The sequence below is a fragment of the Diuraphis noxia genome, unplaced genomic scaffold, assembly GCF_037042655.1.
Source record: "Diuraphis noxia isolate RWA-SAM2 unplaced genomic scaffold, SU_Dnox_SAM2 contig0004, whole genome shotgun sequence".
Classification (NCBI taxonomy): Eukaryota; Metazoa; Arthropoda; class Insecta; order Hemiptera; family Aphididae; genus Diuraphis; species Diuraphis noxia.
The window spans coordinates 64,508,361-64,526,419 of NW_028301714.1; the positions used below are offsets into that span (position 1 = coordinate 64,508,361).

The 18,059-nt window shown below is 31.0% G+C and overlaps 3 protein-coding genes and 1 pseudogene across 7 annotated transcripts; 2 read left to right on the plus strand and 2 right to left on the minus strand.

Annotated features, from left to right (window-relative positions):
* Positions 1 to 1,435: 1,435 nt before the first annotated feature.
* LOC149056348 (gustatory and odorant receptor 21a-like) lies at positions 1,436 to 5,088 on the minus strand. Of its 2 annotated transcripts, none has more exons than XM_089226772.1 (7): positions 4,910 to 5,088; positions 4,092 to 4,339; positions 3,777 to 4,031; positions 2,631 to 2,912; positions 2,459 to 2,530; positions 2,152 to 2,241; positions 1,436 to 1,997 (listed from the first exon to the last, which is right to left on the minus strand). In XM_089226772.1, the coding sequence occupies exons 1-7, from the start codon at positions 5,073 to 5,075 to the stop codon at positions 1,974 to 1,976; spliced, it is 1,137 nt and encodes a 378-aa protein (XP_089082898.1). In that variant the 5' UTR covers positions 5,076 to 5,088; the 3' UTR covers positions 1,436 to 1,973. The 2 variants fall into 2 exon arrangements, with proteins under 2 accessions (XP_089082898.1, XP_089082897.1); XM_089226771.1 differs by having other exon boundaries at positions 1,436 to 2,025.
* A 2,902-nt stretch (positions 5,089 to 7,990) lies between these two features.
* Positions 7,991 to 11,049, plus strand: LOC149056349 (uncharacterized; annotated as a pseudogene).
* An 832-nt stretch (positions 11,050 to 11,881) lies between these two features.
* LOC107163506 (prenylcysteine oxidase 1-like) lies at positions 11,882 to 14,604 on the plus strand. The gene is made up of 5 exons (XM_015510973.2): positions 11,882 to 12,359; positions 12,422 to 12,631; positions 12,694 to 12,874; positions 12,947 to 13,155; positions 13,475 to 14,604. Exons 1-5 carry the CDS (start codon positions 12,278 to 12,280, stop codon positions 14,212 to 14,214), a joined length of 1,422 nt encoding a protein of 473 aa, XP_015366459.2. The 5' UTR covers positions 11,882 to 12,277; the 3' UTR covers positions 14,215 to 14,604.
* On the minus strand, positions 14,238 to 17,982 carry LOC107163516 (uncharacterized). Of its 4 annotated transcripts, none has more exons than XM_015510985.2 (7): positions 17,546 to 17,982; positions 17,077 to 17,148; positions 15,536 to 15,723; positions 15,304 to 15,450; positions 15,076 to 15,218; positions 14,625 to 15,017; positions 14,238 to 14,553 (listed from the first exon to the last, which is right to left on the minus strand). In XM_015510985.2, exons 1-7 carry the CDS (start codon positions 17,618 to 17,620, stop codon positions 14,393 to 14,395), a joined length of 1,179 nt encoding a protein of 392 aa, XP_015366471.1. In that variant the 5' UTR covers positions 17,621 to 17,982; the 3' UTR covers positions 14,238 to 14,392. The 4 variants fall into 4 exon arrangements, with proteins under 4 accessions (XP_015366471.1, XP_015366468.1, XP_015366484.1 ...); XM_015510982.2 differs by having other exon boundaries at positions 15,536 to 15,726; XM_015510998.2 differs by lacking the exon at positions 17,077 to 17,148.
* Positions 17,983 to 18,059: the final 77 nt, after the last annotated feature.

Below are 18,059 nucleotides of genomic sequence, written 5' to 3' on the forward strand. Positions count from 1 at the left end.
AATTCTCATGGATGTTCTGTACAAGTCGGGATTTGGTGAGCCTATTCTTTCATGGCTTAAATCGTACCTAACTGGCAGAGTTCAATGGGTCAAAGTTTTTTGGCATACATCCAATGTGATCGAAATTTCCTCGGGTGTTCCTCTAGTAGAATACTTGTCCCCTATTATTTTTTCACTATTTATTAATGGCCTAAAAAATGTGATACCCTCCACCAAGTTCATCATTTTGCAAATAACCTTAAAATCTTTAATTATGCTGACACATTAAGTGACTTCCATTCTTTACAACGCGAGCTTAATTCCATGGTTTCCTGGTTCAATTATATTGGGTTGTAGTTTAATACAGATAAATGGCACAGTATGTCATTCTCTAGAAGTAGGTCTATTATCAAATATACCTATCTCATCAATAGCTCAATCATTGAATCGCTAATTATAAAAAAAGATTTAGGTGTTATACTCAGTCCTAAACTGAACAATCATCCTCATGTCGAATCAATGTACTCTAAAGACACTTGGTTTTGTGCTACAATTAACTAAAGTTAAAGTTGTCTGCTTCTCTCAAGTGTATTTACTATTCCCTTGTTAGATCCCTTTTTGAGTATGCCTCAGTAGTATGAGACCCCTGTACGGCAGTTGATTCTTTACTTATAGGACCTGAAAATTAATCATCTGACACACGACTACCATCCAGTTATGCACAAACTCGGTCTTTCCTCTCTAGCTGATAGAAAAGTTGAGGCTAACTTACTATTTTTACACAAATTAATTGATGGATGTATTGATGCTCCTTCATTACTCGCTCAAGTTGGTTTTAAGGTTCCTTCCCGTCAAACTAGGTTGTCCGTTCCCTTCACTATTTCTTCACATAATGCCAATTACGGCAGAAACCAACCAATTGATAAGATGATGCGCCTTGGCGATGAGCATCCTCACTTGTTTAATATGTAATAATAAATATTGCTATTACAATTATGTAAATAAAAAATTTAAATTTATATGTCTCATTATATCATATCATATGCTTTGTATTATTATTATCTCACTCATTATATTACGCATGCAATTTCGTGTAATCTCTACTAAAATTATCTACTTGTAAAGTTGGGTAAGTGTAACACCCACTTAGATTAATTAATATATATATATATGTTTATAAATTATAATGGGCTCACAGCCCGTAATAAATAAATAAATAAATAAAAATAAATAATCTACATTATGTATGTAAAATGGGTAAAAATTGTCTTATTTTATTTACAAATAATTTAACATTATCCAGAAGACATCACAACGGGGGTGTTCTCATTACCTTGTAATATTATGTTTCGATAATGACTCACGTATGAATATCGATTAAGAAACAAATTTTTCATTTATTTTTAAAATAAAATGTCATTAGCGTGCGTTATTATGATAACTATAACAGGGATTATCTATAAACACATATCGTATAATAACTATAATACTAAAAAATGTGACTGTGTGAGAGTATCTAATCAATTATCATCAAAATTATATTTATTTATTTGTATGACAAAACAACGAACGATGGCACTAAATTAATTTACCTTTGTCTAAAGTAACAGATTACATTATTATTTTTATAATTACTAACATATATAAACATTTTAAGGTTTAAGCAAAATATAACATTAAATTAAATATCTAAATCTAGAGAATCCACCCATCTATAAACCCCAGTAACACATATACCTCCATTAGATCCATTAAAAAATATGAATAATTTAAATGTCTAGCTAATCTTAAACAAAATACATATTAGGTATAATATCGTGTCTAATATTATAATGATTATAATATCTAATAAAGTAATAACATATTGTTACTCAGAGGTAAGATACTGAGTTCATTATAAATATTATAATTTTAATTTTTGATATTTACGATTTTCAATAGTTTTTGCTTAACGAAAATTCTTCAGGCAGCAGATGTTGTATATTGTTTTGGAATTATTTGAGATTGAAATGCAACAACTAAGTTAAAAAATACAGCAAGTATAAACTAAAAATAAATATTAATTTAATTAATTCTATTATATATTGTATAATATATGTATTTTTTATATTCAAATAAATACATCATTTAGAAAATAAGTGTAAAACACATGCATCTTCTGAAGCAACTTACGTTGATAAAAAGTTCTCTATTAACGTCACAAAAACCACCAAAAGTAATATTTGTTCTACTAAGTTGAATCATTTCTAAAAAATCTTGTACCTGAAACAAATTAAAAGTCGTTTTATTGACATCATTCTGGTTTAAACCTTAACACTTAACCGTTACCCTTAAAAATTTTCGATTACCCCCAAGGGGTAAGTGTACCATAGTTTAAGAATCTATTCCCTACAGAATGAAAAATGTATAATACATATTCATAAAAATGTATTAATTAATAGATATATATTTTAAAAACAACTTCAAGAACACGACCTACTTCTATCTGTGTTTGTTCCACAAGACCACATACGGTTGAATTCAGAATTTTCCACTGTAATTTTTTTCCCACCTGAAAATTTTTTAAGGATAAATTCAAATATGTAAGTATGTTAAAATTAGACTGTGCAATTTTCAAGCAAAAAATACGTCGATTTAAATAGGTAGTTTACCTCTGAAAGAGCTATGTATGCGGCTTCACTATACACCAAAAGTATTGAATTTGTAAATACAAGAGGCAAAATAATAACGGTAACCAGGTAGTTCTCAGGGCTTATAAGTGTCATGGTGAAGTAAAACCAAAAAATCGTACTGGATATATACATGACAATTGCAATAGAACTATAAATTCCTCCATGAACGAATCCAAAATCCGTTATGAGATTTGACATGTAACACCAAAGTTCTGTGTGCTCTCTAAACCGGGTTGACGATCCCTTTGTTACTATTAACTCCTATTCAACACAATAAATATATTTAATTATTATAGCTGGCTTGAGCATTAAATAATGGCCCAGAGACCTTCTTAATGATAAAACCTATCTTTCTTAGATAAATAAACTAAACAAATTAGAAGTAATGTTAATGTTTTATTTGAAACTCCCTTAAACAAGCAATATATCTACTTATAGGCTTATACATGCATAATTATTGCATTTAGCGTGTACAGATTCTCTTAAATATTATCTTTCCGATGACACTACATGGTAAACCGGCTTAATCTAACCGGCTATGTGTATTATATTATGTAAGTCCTTTTGTCTTTTTCCGCGGTTCTGCAGTCACGTCAATTATTTACCCTTTTACCTTTAGTTTATACTTATTTTTTAGAATCATTATATAGAATGGGGTTTAAACTAAAATTAGAATGGAATTGCTTATCAACCTAAATAAGAATGATATTTAATCTAGATTAAATATTTATTTATAGGTGGTATATTAGTTTATCTTCCTACCTGGCTAGGTAGAATGGTTAAATCATGTACGAAAGTACGACTTTTTATTCACCGGTAATATTTTAATTTTGATTTTTGAAACAAGGTTACTATTACAACTTATATTAATATTTACTAAATTATAAGTGAGTATTTTGTACAATTTAGGTACTAATTTTATATTTATTATTTTTGAATAATACTTTTTTATTTACTTAATTTTATTGTACTTTACTTCTTGTCTAAATGATACTTACAAATTACAGATAGGTAAACTTTTGTTTTATGTATATCACCCCGTTGAGAATGACTTTATAATCAGATAGGGTTTAAAATTATAAATTATTACTATGAGCTATTAAGATTAGGTTATTGAGTTCTTACCATTATACGCTGGTTTATGTCCTTACTGATATTTCTAAATATGTGGCAGTTTATATAAAAATATCCAGTTGTTAGGTTTATAATTCCGAATATCCCAATAAACAATACGGAATTATTTACTTTCCATCCCTTAACAAATGATAAACTTGCTAGTATATTGAGTGCCATAAGAGCAGTGGGTAATATTGTTACAAACCATACTCGTTTGGTTATATTCAATTGAAAAGGTTTTCGCATACACAATTCAAATTTGTCCTGAAAAATAAACATTGGATTTTGACTATTTTTGGCAAAGTTACCTATATATCTACAAACCTGAAAAATATTCCATCGATCCCAGTATTCTGGTATATTTTTCATGTCGGTCCAAAAAATGGGAAGTATAAAGCAAATAAGTCCTAGTGAAGATCCAGAAATTCTATGAAGTAAATTGAAAATAATAGTATCTGATTTGACAAAATATTTATAATCCCCGTATAATTTATAAAATAACAAAACATTTAAACATACAAATATTGACAAACTGTATAACATGATCCAAGAGAATAATTTAAATACTGGTCCTATAAAAAATAAAACAATTAATTTAATATAAATATGTATTACATACTACAGGCAATAGTGCAATACTATATAAAAAGTAATTATTAATTAGTAAGTATTAGGTGATAACAGTAACAAATATTTGCATAATATTCAAAATCAGTTACCTAATCAAATTACCTAGGTACTTACTCATATATGTATTATTCAATTCAGATACCCAATCATTTTATTTGGAAAATTGTTTTTTTTTCAATGATTTACTTACCTACAGTAAATTATGCTTCTAATTATCAATCACGGCAGGCGGACTTACGGTCTATATTTGTACGTTGTAATCATCATATAAGCATTCAGAAAATTTATAGGTAATAATATATTTCTAATTAAATACAATAATTATTAGAGGATTTGTATCTGTGTAGTTATGAACTTTTTGTTTATATTATGTTTAAAAATATTCGTCATGTTTAATTTGTTTTTTAACAGAACAGTAGAGCTATTATTACTTACATACCTATGTTCTTGTATAATTGTATCTTTTTATAAATTGTAATAAATAAATAAATAATTTAATTTGTTTACAATACCATTTGTATGTGTAGTAAACGGCATTACTCCAAATAATTGTAATGCAACAATTATGGGTTTTAACTGTTTAAAATATGATGATCTTTTTCTTTTTGTTCTAATCGCAATAATTGTTCTGATGTCATGAATACAATTTTCCAGTTTAAAAATTTCTTTTGGTAGCATTTCTTTTCCTTGATTTAAGCTGCAAACAGTATAAACACTATTGATAACTACCTAAGAGTACAAAGTATTGTGATGTACAAGTGTTTCAAATATTTCGCCAATTAAATCGTTCAACGATCAGTAAATATTAAGTTATTAAGTATATAAATACCTACTAAATCTACTTATAATATTATATATAAATATATATATATATATATTAATTAAAACATACTAAATAATAATAATAAGGTAGGTATAGGTACTCAATATTAATTTACGTTTGGAATAGGTAAAAAAAAAATTAAAAAATAGTTAAATGTAGGTATACAAAACGCGTATCTATAATCTATATAGGTATTGGCTATAACAATTTAGTTTAAAGGTCAGTAATGAGTATGTATTTAAATCGATTTTGAACTGCAATTATAAAGAAAGAGTTCGATTATAAGTTCCCACTATACAATTTATTAGGTAATAACATTATAATTGCGTCGATTTTAATTGAAGATAGGTCACGTACCTCCCTAATTATTAGTTTTAACAATATAATGCACTATGCGGTATACTTGAACTTATTTTTATTGAAAATGTCCTGTTTTCGAGCTATATTTTATTATAATTATTTACTTATCTGAGTAATCTCGGTACAATAAAATTAAAATATTATTAATAATAATTTACTACCTATTGAAAAATTAGCCGACCTATACTGAAGTCATGATAAATGTATACATAGTTTATACTTAACAAACGTAGCCCGTATGATTTATGATTTTTGCACCTTGAGTATGTTATGGTCTCACCGGATTGATCAATTGACACCAGTTATCGTTGAGTTCATCAATTCGGAAGTCTCTCAAAAAGGGAGATGAGATGTGATAATAAACTGATAGGTTTAATTATATAAGAAAAAATATTTATTGAAGACAAAATTTACTACACACTATCTTTAACGGACGTAGACATACACATCGACTGACTCGCCCGTATACGGGACAGTCTTACATTGTATGCACGTCGAATTCGACATCTGCGTTCGTTCCCCACATTACAAATAGTTCATATAGTAATAATATTATAATGCTAAATTATAGACTAATAATTAATAATAACAATAATAATAATCAGGGTTCATAACAAGTAAATACCAGAATGGTAGTTGTTCGGTAAATATTTTTCCTCAATGGTTTGGTTTTTGTACTTATATACCCAAAATGTTGGTAAATTATGCATTATTAATTACTGTAGTAGACTATATTTCTCTGTATACCGTATAACATATCCTGGATATTGAAACTTTCATTTTTTTTTCACTACTTCAAGATCTTTATTCATTCATTCTATTACGTTGATATTCTTTATGTAATCACATCAACTGATTTTGAATATTTTGCGGTTTATCCAAATTTTTAACACTTGGTTTCAGTTGGTCCAAACTTAGGATAGAGTCCAAGTCTTTATTACTCTGTAATGAGAATTGTCTTTCGATGATGGTTCAAGATAAGTAATTTTATGTGCTTAATCTAAGGAGGAATTGTCGTATGTTAAGTCTGAACATATATTTATCGGACTTTAGTCCTCATCGTCAGTCGATTACCAGAGTCGACGCTACCTTTTGCGAGGCCTTGGGCAAAACCTAATCATCCAATAACCATAGCCACCTATAACCTATACGATTTCCATGTACATTTTAAGTGAGAGACACTGAAAAAATGCCCTACTTTGTAAACCTCACTTAACGCCGCCGCCGGCCTTATCGATTACCATATATTTGATGTTTAGAGCATTTAGCATTTAAATTTAAATCAAAGTTTTCACTAGTTGTTACTACTTTGTCTAGTATATTTTGTTTGACTTTTATGCTGCCAGCAATTAATACAATTAGAATTGCATTCAGCAATACCAATTTGTTATAAATTGTAGGTCTTTAAAACAATACTAATTTTTTGTAAAACAGTTTTTCATGCCTCACCTGGTCAAATACTTTTTTTTTAAATCGATAAAACTGCACAAATATGCTTTTTGATCATATAGACAAAATATTATGTCTATATGTTTAATTGATGTCTCGGCATCATAAAACAATAGTAGTTATTAAATATTATGATACCGAAAGAAGCATTCCTTGTTCCATGTCATCTATTTATTACGGAATCAAAAGAACGCCAATAGAAGCTCTAATTATTATTTATATGAATAGCCTTCTATTAATTGAGAATGAATGGGCATGAACTATAAAAAATAAAGTCACAATGTCGTACAATGAAATATAATGATGATAATATTTATGAGGCATTGACTTTTTTGAGATGTAGTGGACTAGCATTGAGTGGAATATCTATAAAATATCGTCCTATGCGATGATACGTCCTGTATTTTACGGAATTGTCCCGGTATCCCGACACAAATAAGCACAGTCCTAGCATAAGCCCCCCCCCCTCTCCCCGAATTAACGTCAATGTAAATTACAAGAATTATAAGTATGATTTAAAATGTTCCATATTTAAAAATAAATAAATCTGGAGATCTTTATACTGAACCGAAAATATTATACACAAGCGAGAAGTGCAGAGGGTTACAAATATCCACTGATTTTAACGCTACCTAAATGAACATAATCGATAAATAATTATTGAAGTTAAGAGGGGGAGTCTCGCACGGGTATCGTTACTAAGCACACGTGTTTAATTTCGCTCCCGAGTTATTCGTCGACAACTTTCTCCAAACTCAATGGATTTTGTTCTAGTTTGCAGTTATAAACAAATCAAACAAAAACTAAGTTCTCGCCTACTTATGGTTATCGTTTTCACAGTCACCTTCAACCGTGTAAAGTCTAAAAAGTAAGAAATTAATTACTATTATCGATTAATTAATTACCGTCGAGGCATCGCTCATCCGGTGACCTTTTGACAGTAGATAACCGTAGCGGCACAATGTCGCGTAATCAGCCAATTAAAACTAAACCTTCCAACGAACGCGCATCTATACAGAGCGGTTCAAAAGTCTCATTTCCTACTATCAAAATCGTCAAAACGTCTACCTCCAATAATTCAAACAATAACGGATCCGGTTGGACCCTACAAACCAAACATTCATCTTCTCCAGGTACGTCTCCCCACCCAAAAAGGAGCAAAACAAATAATTCTTTCTTTTCGCCAAACCGTTACGAAGTATTAAATGATGAAGTCGAATCCAGCGAATCCAACGAGTCCAACGAAATGACCACCGAATCCGTTCCCCAACCACCTCCACCACCGCCAATCTTTATCACATCAACAATAAATTACACTAAATTCTGTAAGCAAATAAAATCTATTTCTGTCGATGAAGGATTCTTATGCAAATCTACATCTAAAAATCTCAAACTATCTTTATATTCGTCCAACTCTTTTCGCCGAACAATCAAATTGCTAAATGACAGTTCTTTCGAATATTACACATATCAAGCTAAAGAAGACAAGCCTTATCGTGTTGTATTAAAAAACCTCCACCACTCAATACCTACAGACTACATCTCACAAGAATTAACTGAGCTCGGTTTCTCTGTGAGAAATGTCACAAACATAAAAAAGAGACAGTCAAATGATCCACTACCACTTTTTTTTCATAGACCTTAATCCTGAAATTAATAATCCGGACATATTCAAACTTGAAACCCTGTGTTACTCAAAAATCAAGATTGAAGAACCCCATACCAGACGTGATCTCCCCAAATGTCATCGATGCCAAAACTATGGACATACTCGTTCAGATTGTAACCGTAAACCAAGATGCGTCCGCTGTGGTCAAAACCACCTCTCTGACAAGTGTGAAAAAAGCAAAGACCTACCAGCTACTTGTGCTCTATGCGGTGAAGGTCACTCATCAAACTATAAAGGATGCAAGGTCCATAAACAACTTCAAAAATCAAGAACCACAAAAATCGCAAATCAACGCCTCACGAAGCATTCAATCACAGATGCAACAAATTCCATCTCCAATCAACCAAACAACTTCGTTCAAGACTCATCATCATCTCAAAACTTAACGGGTAAGTCACTCAGCACCACCAATCACCGGCCTCGTACATATTCTGACGTTAGAAAATCCCCAATATCTCAAAATGTCCACCCTACCACCCCTGAAACTCCACTCTCCACTCAATTATCATCCTTTTTGGAAAATTTCCAAACTCTTATTACACCACTTATAAGTCTCCTTACCACTCTTATTAACAAAATAATCTCAACAAAATGACTACTAATAATACAACAAACTCCGCGCTACTTATACTAACCTGGAATGCTAATGGACTAAAACAACATAAAGACGAATTCCTGTTCCTACTCCAAGACAAAAATATCGACATAGCGCTAATATCTGAGACTCATTTTACCCCGAACTCATGCATCAACATTTATGGTTACAAGGGCTACTTTGCCTGTCACCCAGATGGCTCATCTCACGCCGGCGCAGCATTATATATCAAATCCAATCTATCCCATTACCCTCTACCCCCTTATATATTCCCGCATATTCAAGCTTCTGGTGTTTCAATTATTACACAAAACAATATACCTATAAATATATCTTCTATATATAGCCCTCCTGGAATTGGCATAAACGCAAGCCAGTTCTCAGATTATTTCCGGTGGAGATTATAATGCTAAAAATCCTAAGTGGGGGAATCGTTCTCCCAACACTATAGGCAGAGCATTACTCAACTGCATAACCTATAACAACTTATCAACATTGGACCCTCCTGACCCTACTTACTGGCCCTCCCATATTAACAGACTACCCGACATACTGGACTTTTTTGTTTACAAATTGCCTATTAACATTCACTCCACTATAAATAACCTTTACGACTTATCCTCCGATCACATACCAACCCTACTCAAAATTGGATTAAGCCCAAGTACACCAAAAAGAGAAACACTTACTCCCGGTCGAATGTATTGGCCAATGTATCTTTAAAAAAACTTTAAATGATAACATCAAACTTAACATTTCCTTAAAAACAACAGACGAAGTAAATGATGCGTTGGACTTTTTAACGTCAACAATTCAGTCCGCTGCTTTGTGCGCCTCCATTACGAAAACTAACAAATCCTCGCATAATAAAACACCGCATCACATCCAAATCTTACTAGAGAAACGCAAGGCTAGAGCTAAGTGGCAAAAATAAAAATACCCCAATGACAAGATTAAACTTAATCAATTAAGTAACAAACTTAAAAAGGTAATTAGGAAGCACAAAAATGACTCTTACAATTCATATGTTGAAGCTCTCACAACAACCAACTGTTCCTTATGGGAGGCAACCAAATCCCTACTACGGTTAAAACAACCTTCTCCCCCACTTCGCAAAGCAGATCACTCTTGGGCTATCACCGACCTCGAAAAAGTTAACATATTCGCTGAGCACCTATCGAAATGCTTTGCTCCTTATGATATACAGCCTAGTGCATCTCAACTAGAAATAGTGGATAGATCTCTCAATCCACCCCTTCCCGCTAAAAACACCTCTCCGGGTGAAATTGAACACATTATCAAGCAACTCCCCATTAAAAAATCATCAGGTCATGATCTAATTAGTAATGTTATTATAAAGAACCTCCCCAAAAAAATTACTATTTTTTTATCACACATATTCAACGCCATTTTCACACTATCGTACTTTCCAAACACTTGGAAATACTCGGTCGTTATTCTAATACCTAAGCCCAATAAACCACTACAAGATCCTGCCTCTTACAGACTCATAAGTCTTCACCCAACCTTTTTTAAAAATTTTGAGAAAATTCTTTTAAAAAGACTCATTCACTTTGCTTCTTCAAAAAACATAATTCCACACACACAATTCGGATTCAGATCAAAACATTCTACATTGCACCAATTACACAGAACAGTCGATATCATATCCAGCTCCCTGGAAAAAAAAAGTTCTGTACAGCAGTATTCCTTGACATCTCCCAAGCCTTTGATCGGGTTTGGCACGACGGACTAATGTACAAACTTAAAAAGTTCTTACCCGCCACTCTTTTCCTCTTAATAAAATCATATCTATCAAATCGTTTCTTTACTGTTCGCCTAAACAACACCTACTCAATCCGTTACACTATTAGAGCTGGAGTCCCACAATGAAGCGACATCGCTCCATTCCTTTACTCGATTTCCACTCGCATAACATACCCAAGACATTTTATACATCTTTAGGCACATACGCTGATGACACGCTAATAACCGCCTCCCACGAAAGCCACGTCACAGCCAGTGAAATGGTCCAAAACCATTTAAATATGATCAGCTTGTGGGCAAACACACTCTACACTTTACTCTAATTCTTAAGCTAACGGAGGTTAGAATGAACTGCCTGAGCGTAAATTTGATATGTTACGCGTTTGTAAGACTGAGACAACAAATACGGGTGTTGCGCTCTTTTTATTGATATCAAATTTAATTTTTAAGAGGATGCTACACCCATATTTATTGTCTCCGTCTTGCAAGTGCGTAACATAGCAATTTTTACGCTCAGCTGATTATATATATATAATTAGATATATTTTTCATTCTTCCTCTATGTATATTAATTCTAATTAAGATCTGTGGACCTGTGGTCCGAGCGTCCGAGAGTTGTGCAGGTTGTGACAATTCACAGAATAAAATGTCCAATGCTTAGATCATATCACGATTTAATATATCTTAAATCGTGGATCATATACAAAACAGATTGATATATTATGATAAGCAGTCACGCATGCGCAGATGTCACAGGTCCTATAGTAATGTACTAATGTTGGCATCAACTCATTTTATACGTGTAGACTGTAGACCGTGAAGTATGCTATGACTCCATCCATAATTGTATAATATGATCTAAGCACAGAATATTCTGTGATCTAAGGTCCAATCTCCAATGGTTATCATACTGATTAGTAGAGTTGTTATCAATTAATCGGAAAACGTCAAGCCGCCGAGTCTACAAATCACAGCTAGAACTTCGAATTTCATAAGTCCGGCTATCATAATTCATAAATCACGCTTAAACATTTTCATGTTGAATAATTCTGACTCTTAATGAAAAAAAGTGAACTCTGTCTTTGTTATCATTCAACAAAAACATATTAACAGTTAATTCATATTTTTCCTTAAAAATGTAATGGTTATTAATTTATTCACTCATTAATGTTGCTCCATGAATTTAAATAGCCGCTCACTTTAGCCAAGCAAACAAAATGGAATATTTGATGAAACTTGTAATGTTCACTTGGTTATTAGCTCTATTTAAATGTACACACCAAGCAGATTTAAATATTGGTAGGTCGTTTATTGAGTTAAAAGTTGAATGTTTAATTGGATTTTTAATTTTAATTTTACAGCAATAATCGGTAGCGGCATAGGTGGAACGTCTTGTGCATATTTTTTAAAAGAAATATTTAAAGATTTTGTTAATTTAGATATATATGAAGGCAATAAGGTAGGTGGGAGACTAGCCACAGTTATTATGAGTGATGGCAATGAATATGAGACGGGTGGATCAGTGATACACCAAAGGAATAGATATATGTCCAATTTTGTAAAAAATCTAGGTAAGTTATCCAATGTACATATTGCTTAAAGTTCAAAATGTAAAAAATTTTATTTAAATCAGGACTTCAAAAACGTAAGTCAGTATTTAAAAATGAGCGACTTGGTTTGTTCAATGGAAAAGATTTTGATTTTATAGAGAATGATAACTATTTGATAAATTTGATGAATATCTTATGGCGGTATGGTTATAGCATTAAACGTTTGCAAGAATTTATTAATAGTATGCTTGACAAGTTTGAAAGGTCAGAAAATTAGAAATCATTAAAATCTTAAGAAATCCTTAAAAAAATTATTAAAAAATTATTACCTTTTAGAATATATGAGCTACAGACTAATGGTAAAAGTTTCGATTCAATATATGACTTACTAACAGCAATGGATCCTTCATTTGTCGACTATCTTAATATATCAGTGAGAGATGCATACTTGAAAGAACATTTTTCTGAGACTGTAATCACTGAACTTGTACAAGCGTCCCTCAGAGTGAATTACGGACAAAATATTAATGTTCACGAATTTGTCGGTAAGGACTTGTAGGCTCAATAGCTATTTTATAAATTTAGGTTTATTTTATCTTGTTCATAAAATTTTACACTAAAATGTACTCCTAAAAAGAAAACGTTAACATTTAAATTACCATGTGATTATAATAACATTCACATTAAATAATAAAAATAGTTAATTTAGATCTAAGTTTTTAAATATACCAATGTTAGGGACTTAATAAGTATAGGTAATTTAAATTTTATCTTTCGTATTCAAAGAATTAAACGTTTAATATTAAAATGAAAATTTATATTATAATAGCCTGCAATATGCTAATGTTCATAATTTTAATACAGGATCAGTTTCTATGGCTGGAATGGATGGATCATTATGGTCTGTAAAAGGCGGTAACAAAAGAGTTGTAGAAAAACTTCTCAAAAAGTCTAATGCACATCTTATACCTGAATATGTAGTCCAAATAACTAAAAACAATGATTCATATACATTGTTGACTAATTTTAAAAAAAAGGCAACTTACGATTATGTTGTGTTTGCTGCACCTCTTGCTGAAAATCAGAAAGTACCCATCACATTTTCTAACATGCCAATAGCATTGAATAAAGTTGGTAAATACCACCAAACAGTAAGTACATTGATTGTTGGCGAGATAAAAAGAACAAAATTTTCTCCAATCACTGATGATCGCATACCAATTACAATCATATCAAACAACGAAAATGAATTTTTCAATTCAATCAGTAATGTTGAAGGAGTCAATGAAACTGCCAGTTTAAATGTTTGGAAAATATTTTCTCAACGTCCACTTTCTAACAATCAAATTGACTATTTATTTGAAAATGTTAGCGATATTAAAGTTGTAGATTGGTTAGCATATCCTAATTATAAGGTTCCAACAGAATCACAAAGTTTCCACATAGCTGATCGACTTTACCACATAAACGCCATAGAGTGGGCAGCAAGTGCCATGGAAATGAGTTGTATTGGAGCAAAAAATGTTGCACTCTTAATTGAGAAACACTATTATGGCAATGAACAAAATGAAACAAACAAATGGTCTCATCATATGGAACTATAATGAATATAAAGAAGCTAATAATATAATATCAACAACAAAATTATGTTATGTATTTAAATAAAACATAAATATGATAAGTGTAAAATATACAAAAGATTCCATATTAAGAAATCTAAAATTAAATACTAATAGTGGGGTTTCAATGTACAATTTTTATATAAATGTTTAAAGATAAGTTCTACCGCTGTTGAAATGTACCAAAACCAAGACCTAACCCTCGGTGAGTATGTGTTGCCATGCGAGCAACTTCATATTGACTTTCCATTGAGTTAAACATTTCTTCTTGTTTTTTAATTATGTCTTTCGATTGTCCTTGCTGAGATGTTTGATTATCAACACCTATATGTTAAAAATGAATTTATTTAAAAAATAAAAACCTATACAAATATAGTTTGTAATAATAGATTTACCTATCCCACTATCTTTGATGCCCATTAGCCTTTTAAACTTAGCAGTAACTTTTCCATCTTGATCTCCAAATTTTGTGGACTGCCAAATGGTTGCAGTCTTGTTGTTAGTAATTACAGATGGTTTAGCCTCTTCAATTTTTTTAACAACCTCATTGTTTTGTTTATTTCCCCATAAAAGTTTTCGTTTTTGAATCTGTTCAGCATATTTGTTAGGGTTAACAGCTACTGGATTGTAGTAAGATGGTAACTCTATGCCTGTTTGTTCTTTCACTTTTTCAACTTGTGCTTCCATAGATTTTTGTAGCAATAGTTGAGGGGTGACTGTTGTGGTTGATGGCAGTACTGAACTTCCAACAGCAGGAACTTTTAATTCAATTCCCAATTTATCTAAAACTAAATAATAATCATTATAAAAATAGAGCTTTACGTTATTTAATTTAAACCTAATTACTTTGCCGTTTATTATTAGCTTTCTTTTCCAAGAAATAATTATGTGATGATGTATATTTTTCTTTACTTCTAGATCGACTGTGTTTATTATGATTCTTTGTTTCATGTCTTGATTGAGGACTCGATCTTCTACTATTACCATTTCTTTATCAGGAACAAAAAAAATTATATTAAATGTTCTAAATCCTTGATAAATATATTATTTATAGTAAAAAGCATCACAAACAACCTTTCACTTCGACTGCGTGATCGACGTGTTCGTTTCTTGTTACGACTATGACTATGACTACGGGATCGCCGAGAACGTTTTCTACCACTACTGCGACTCCTTGATCGATGAGAATGTTTTTTACTATGACGATCTCTTGATTTATTTCTAATTTATATATATATAAGCAAATATAAATGTAATAACAATACATAGATTTTAAAATATAAGAGTGGATAAAAAGAAACTATACCTTCTATGACGGATATGACTTTTTTTTTCTTCATCAGAACTACTTGTTTTAGTATCACTATGATTTCCACGTTTGCTGGTATTACGTGACCTTGAAGTTTGCGATATAGATATAGGGGATGATGCTGAACTAGAAGGTGAAGTTTGGCTTTTGGGTGGAGGCGATTTGGTTGAGCTATGGTTTGATTCCTGCTGAAAATATAGAACTAAAATTAATTATTAGATGAAAAAATAAATAACAATTTTTTTTATCATATTAAACATATTTGTTTTGTCAGTCAATTATGTTTAAATATGTAAATATAAAATTGATAAAATATTATCAAATATAATTAAATAATTTAAAATATAATTATGTCGAAAAAAGTAAAAGATAGTCGATATTGGTGTTTTAAATTAATAATTAACACCTAACAGTTAATGATAATAAAAAAATATACCTTCAAGGCCACAGCTCACAGAGAATGACATCTAGTGGGAAAGGGTTTACCTGATTGTTTTCGTTATTACTCACCAATGTGAATGTACAGTATTGATAATCAGCCGCATTCAATATTCCTCTTCAAGCGGCGCAAAGAATCAGTGGCAAAGACTCCCACAGTCGATTGACTACTCGTGGACTATTTTATATATAATTTCAGAACAATTTCGTGTTAATATTGGTTTTAACCGGAATCAACTTTTTTTTAGAATTGAATTAGCTTACTTTTATTTAAATTTTTTTTTTTTGTATACCCTACATCAAAATATGTTTTACCCACCTTCAGTTTTGGTAATATGAATTTAACCAGGGCGACTTGTGTAATCATACTGAATGGCTGGTCTCTTTAATAAAATCTTCAGAATGAAAACAAAAATATCATTATGAGGATTTAATGGAATTAAAATGTACGAAATTATGATATGTAACTAGTCTTTTAATTGATTGATTAATCATTGTAATCCAGAACAAATTTTAACATAACTGTTACAAAATTGTAAATACAATTATTAGGTAGGTAGTTTATTTATTACAATATACTAGTACCATACTATATTATTAATAAGTTTTATTCCTATGATGAGAAAATTTAAAACTTTTAGTAATATAACTATGTTATGGTTAACAGTAGAAAACTATTTACTGAAGTACTATTAATTTTGAATTATAGATGTGAATGTTCACAAATAACACAATTTAGATGGTTTTTTGGAATTAATATAAACTACAAAAATCAGAAAATAGTTTAAGCCATTTGTTCTTTTCGAACTAAATAAAAATATATACCTATTTAGAATAATATGTAAAAGAGTCAATAGAGACCATTAAATATTATATTTTTTCAAAGTCTGTCCGGAAATAGCTGATTTAAATGACAAATCATACTCACTTAAAATCTAAAAAATATGCTTCACAACATTATAAGTTAAGTATAAGCAATAATTTAAATGTTAAAAATATAGAAGTTTATCTACCTAATGATCTTAACAAGGATCTTAACAGTAATTTAAATATCCTTAACTAACATTAATCGAATTGATTAATGTTGTACTTTTCCATACCTCACTCATATCCATGGTAACTTGTTCATAATTTGCATCAGCTTCCATTCCATTTGTTCTGGTAAGTTTAGTCTAAAAATATTTAATAGAAGGTGATATAGATTTATTTAGGCACTTTGGTTAGTTATTTAATGGTTCATCCACATTTTATTTCTAAAAATATCAATACTTTTATTGTTGTAAGTAATAAACCATAAGTAGAATAATCAATATTAATTTAAATATTAAGTAGTGTTCCTAATAAAGACACAAACTGCTGCTGATGACATTAAGAACAAATATACAACCTATATTCATAAAATTTATATTAAGTGGTAAATAAATTATAACCTAACGGTGTACAATATGGCCATGACATTTGTGAGCATACCTAGTTATTATTTATTAATATTACAGAATTCGACTTCATGAATTACGCAAGTGTAACCGGATAGTACTATAGTAGATAATTAATAAAAAATAAACTTACATGGACTTCCCTCCGAGGACTAGGAATAGTCGGACTGTTGTCATCGTCACTAGCGTAGTTGCAAAGACTTTCCATCTTAAGTTGTGCTCGTCTGCTGGTTTTCACTTATCAGACGAAATTAAAAAAAAAAAAAAAAAAAAAAACAGAAACAATGAAAATATCAATTTATTGACTTTTAGATAGGTTTCAGACCATCGCGTCTCAAGACGGGGTACTGACGACGAACCAAGTGAAGGAAAATTACAAAGAAATTGACTCGTCAGTAAACGCTAAAGAGTGGCGGAAAATAGGAATATCGTTAGGAGTTGCGACTTTGCGAGTGACAAAAACAATTAAAACCTATGGCCTAGGCGTCAGGCGACATCTAAACTCGGAAATTCAGAAGTCCCAAGTCAATTCCCTTCTCCTACACACCCTGCCATTGAGCATTGACTGCAACTTGCAAGTCGAACATGGATCGACAAAATGGCGTCGTTCTTTGTCGACCCCGCCCCCCATTATATAATGTTTAATT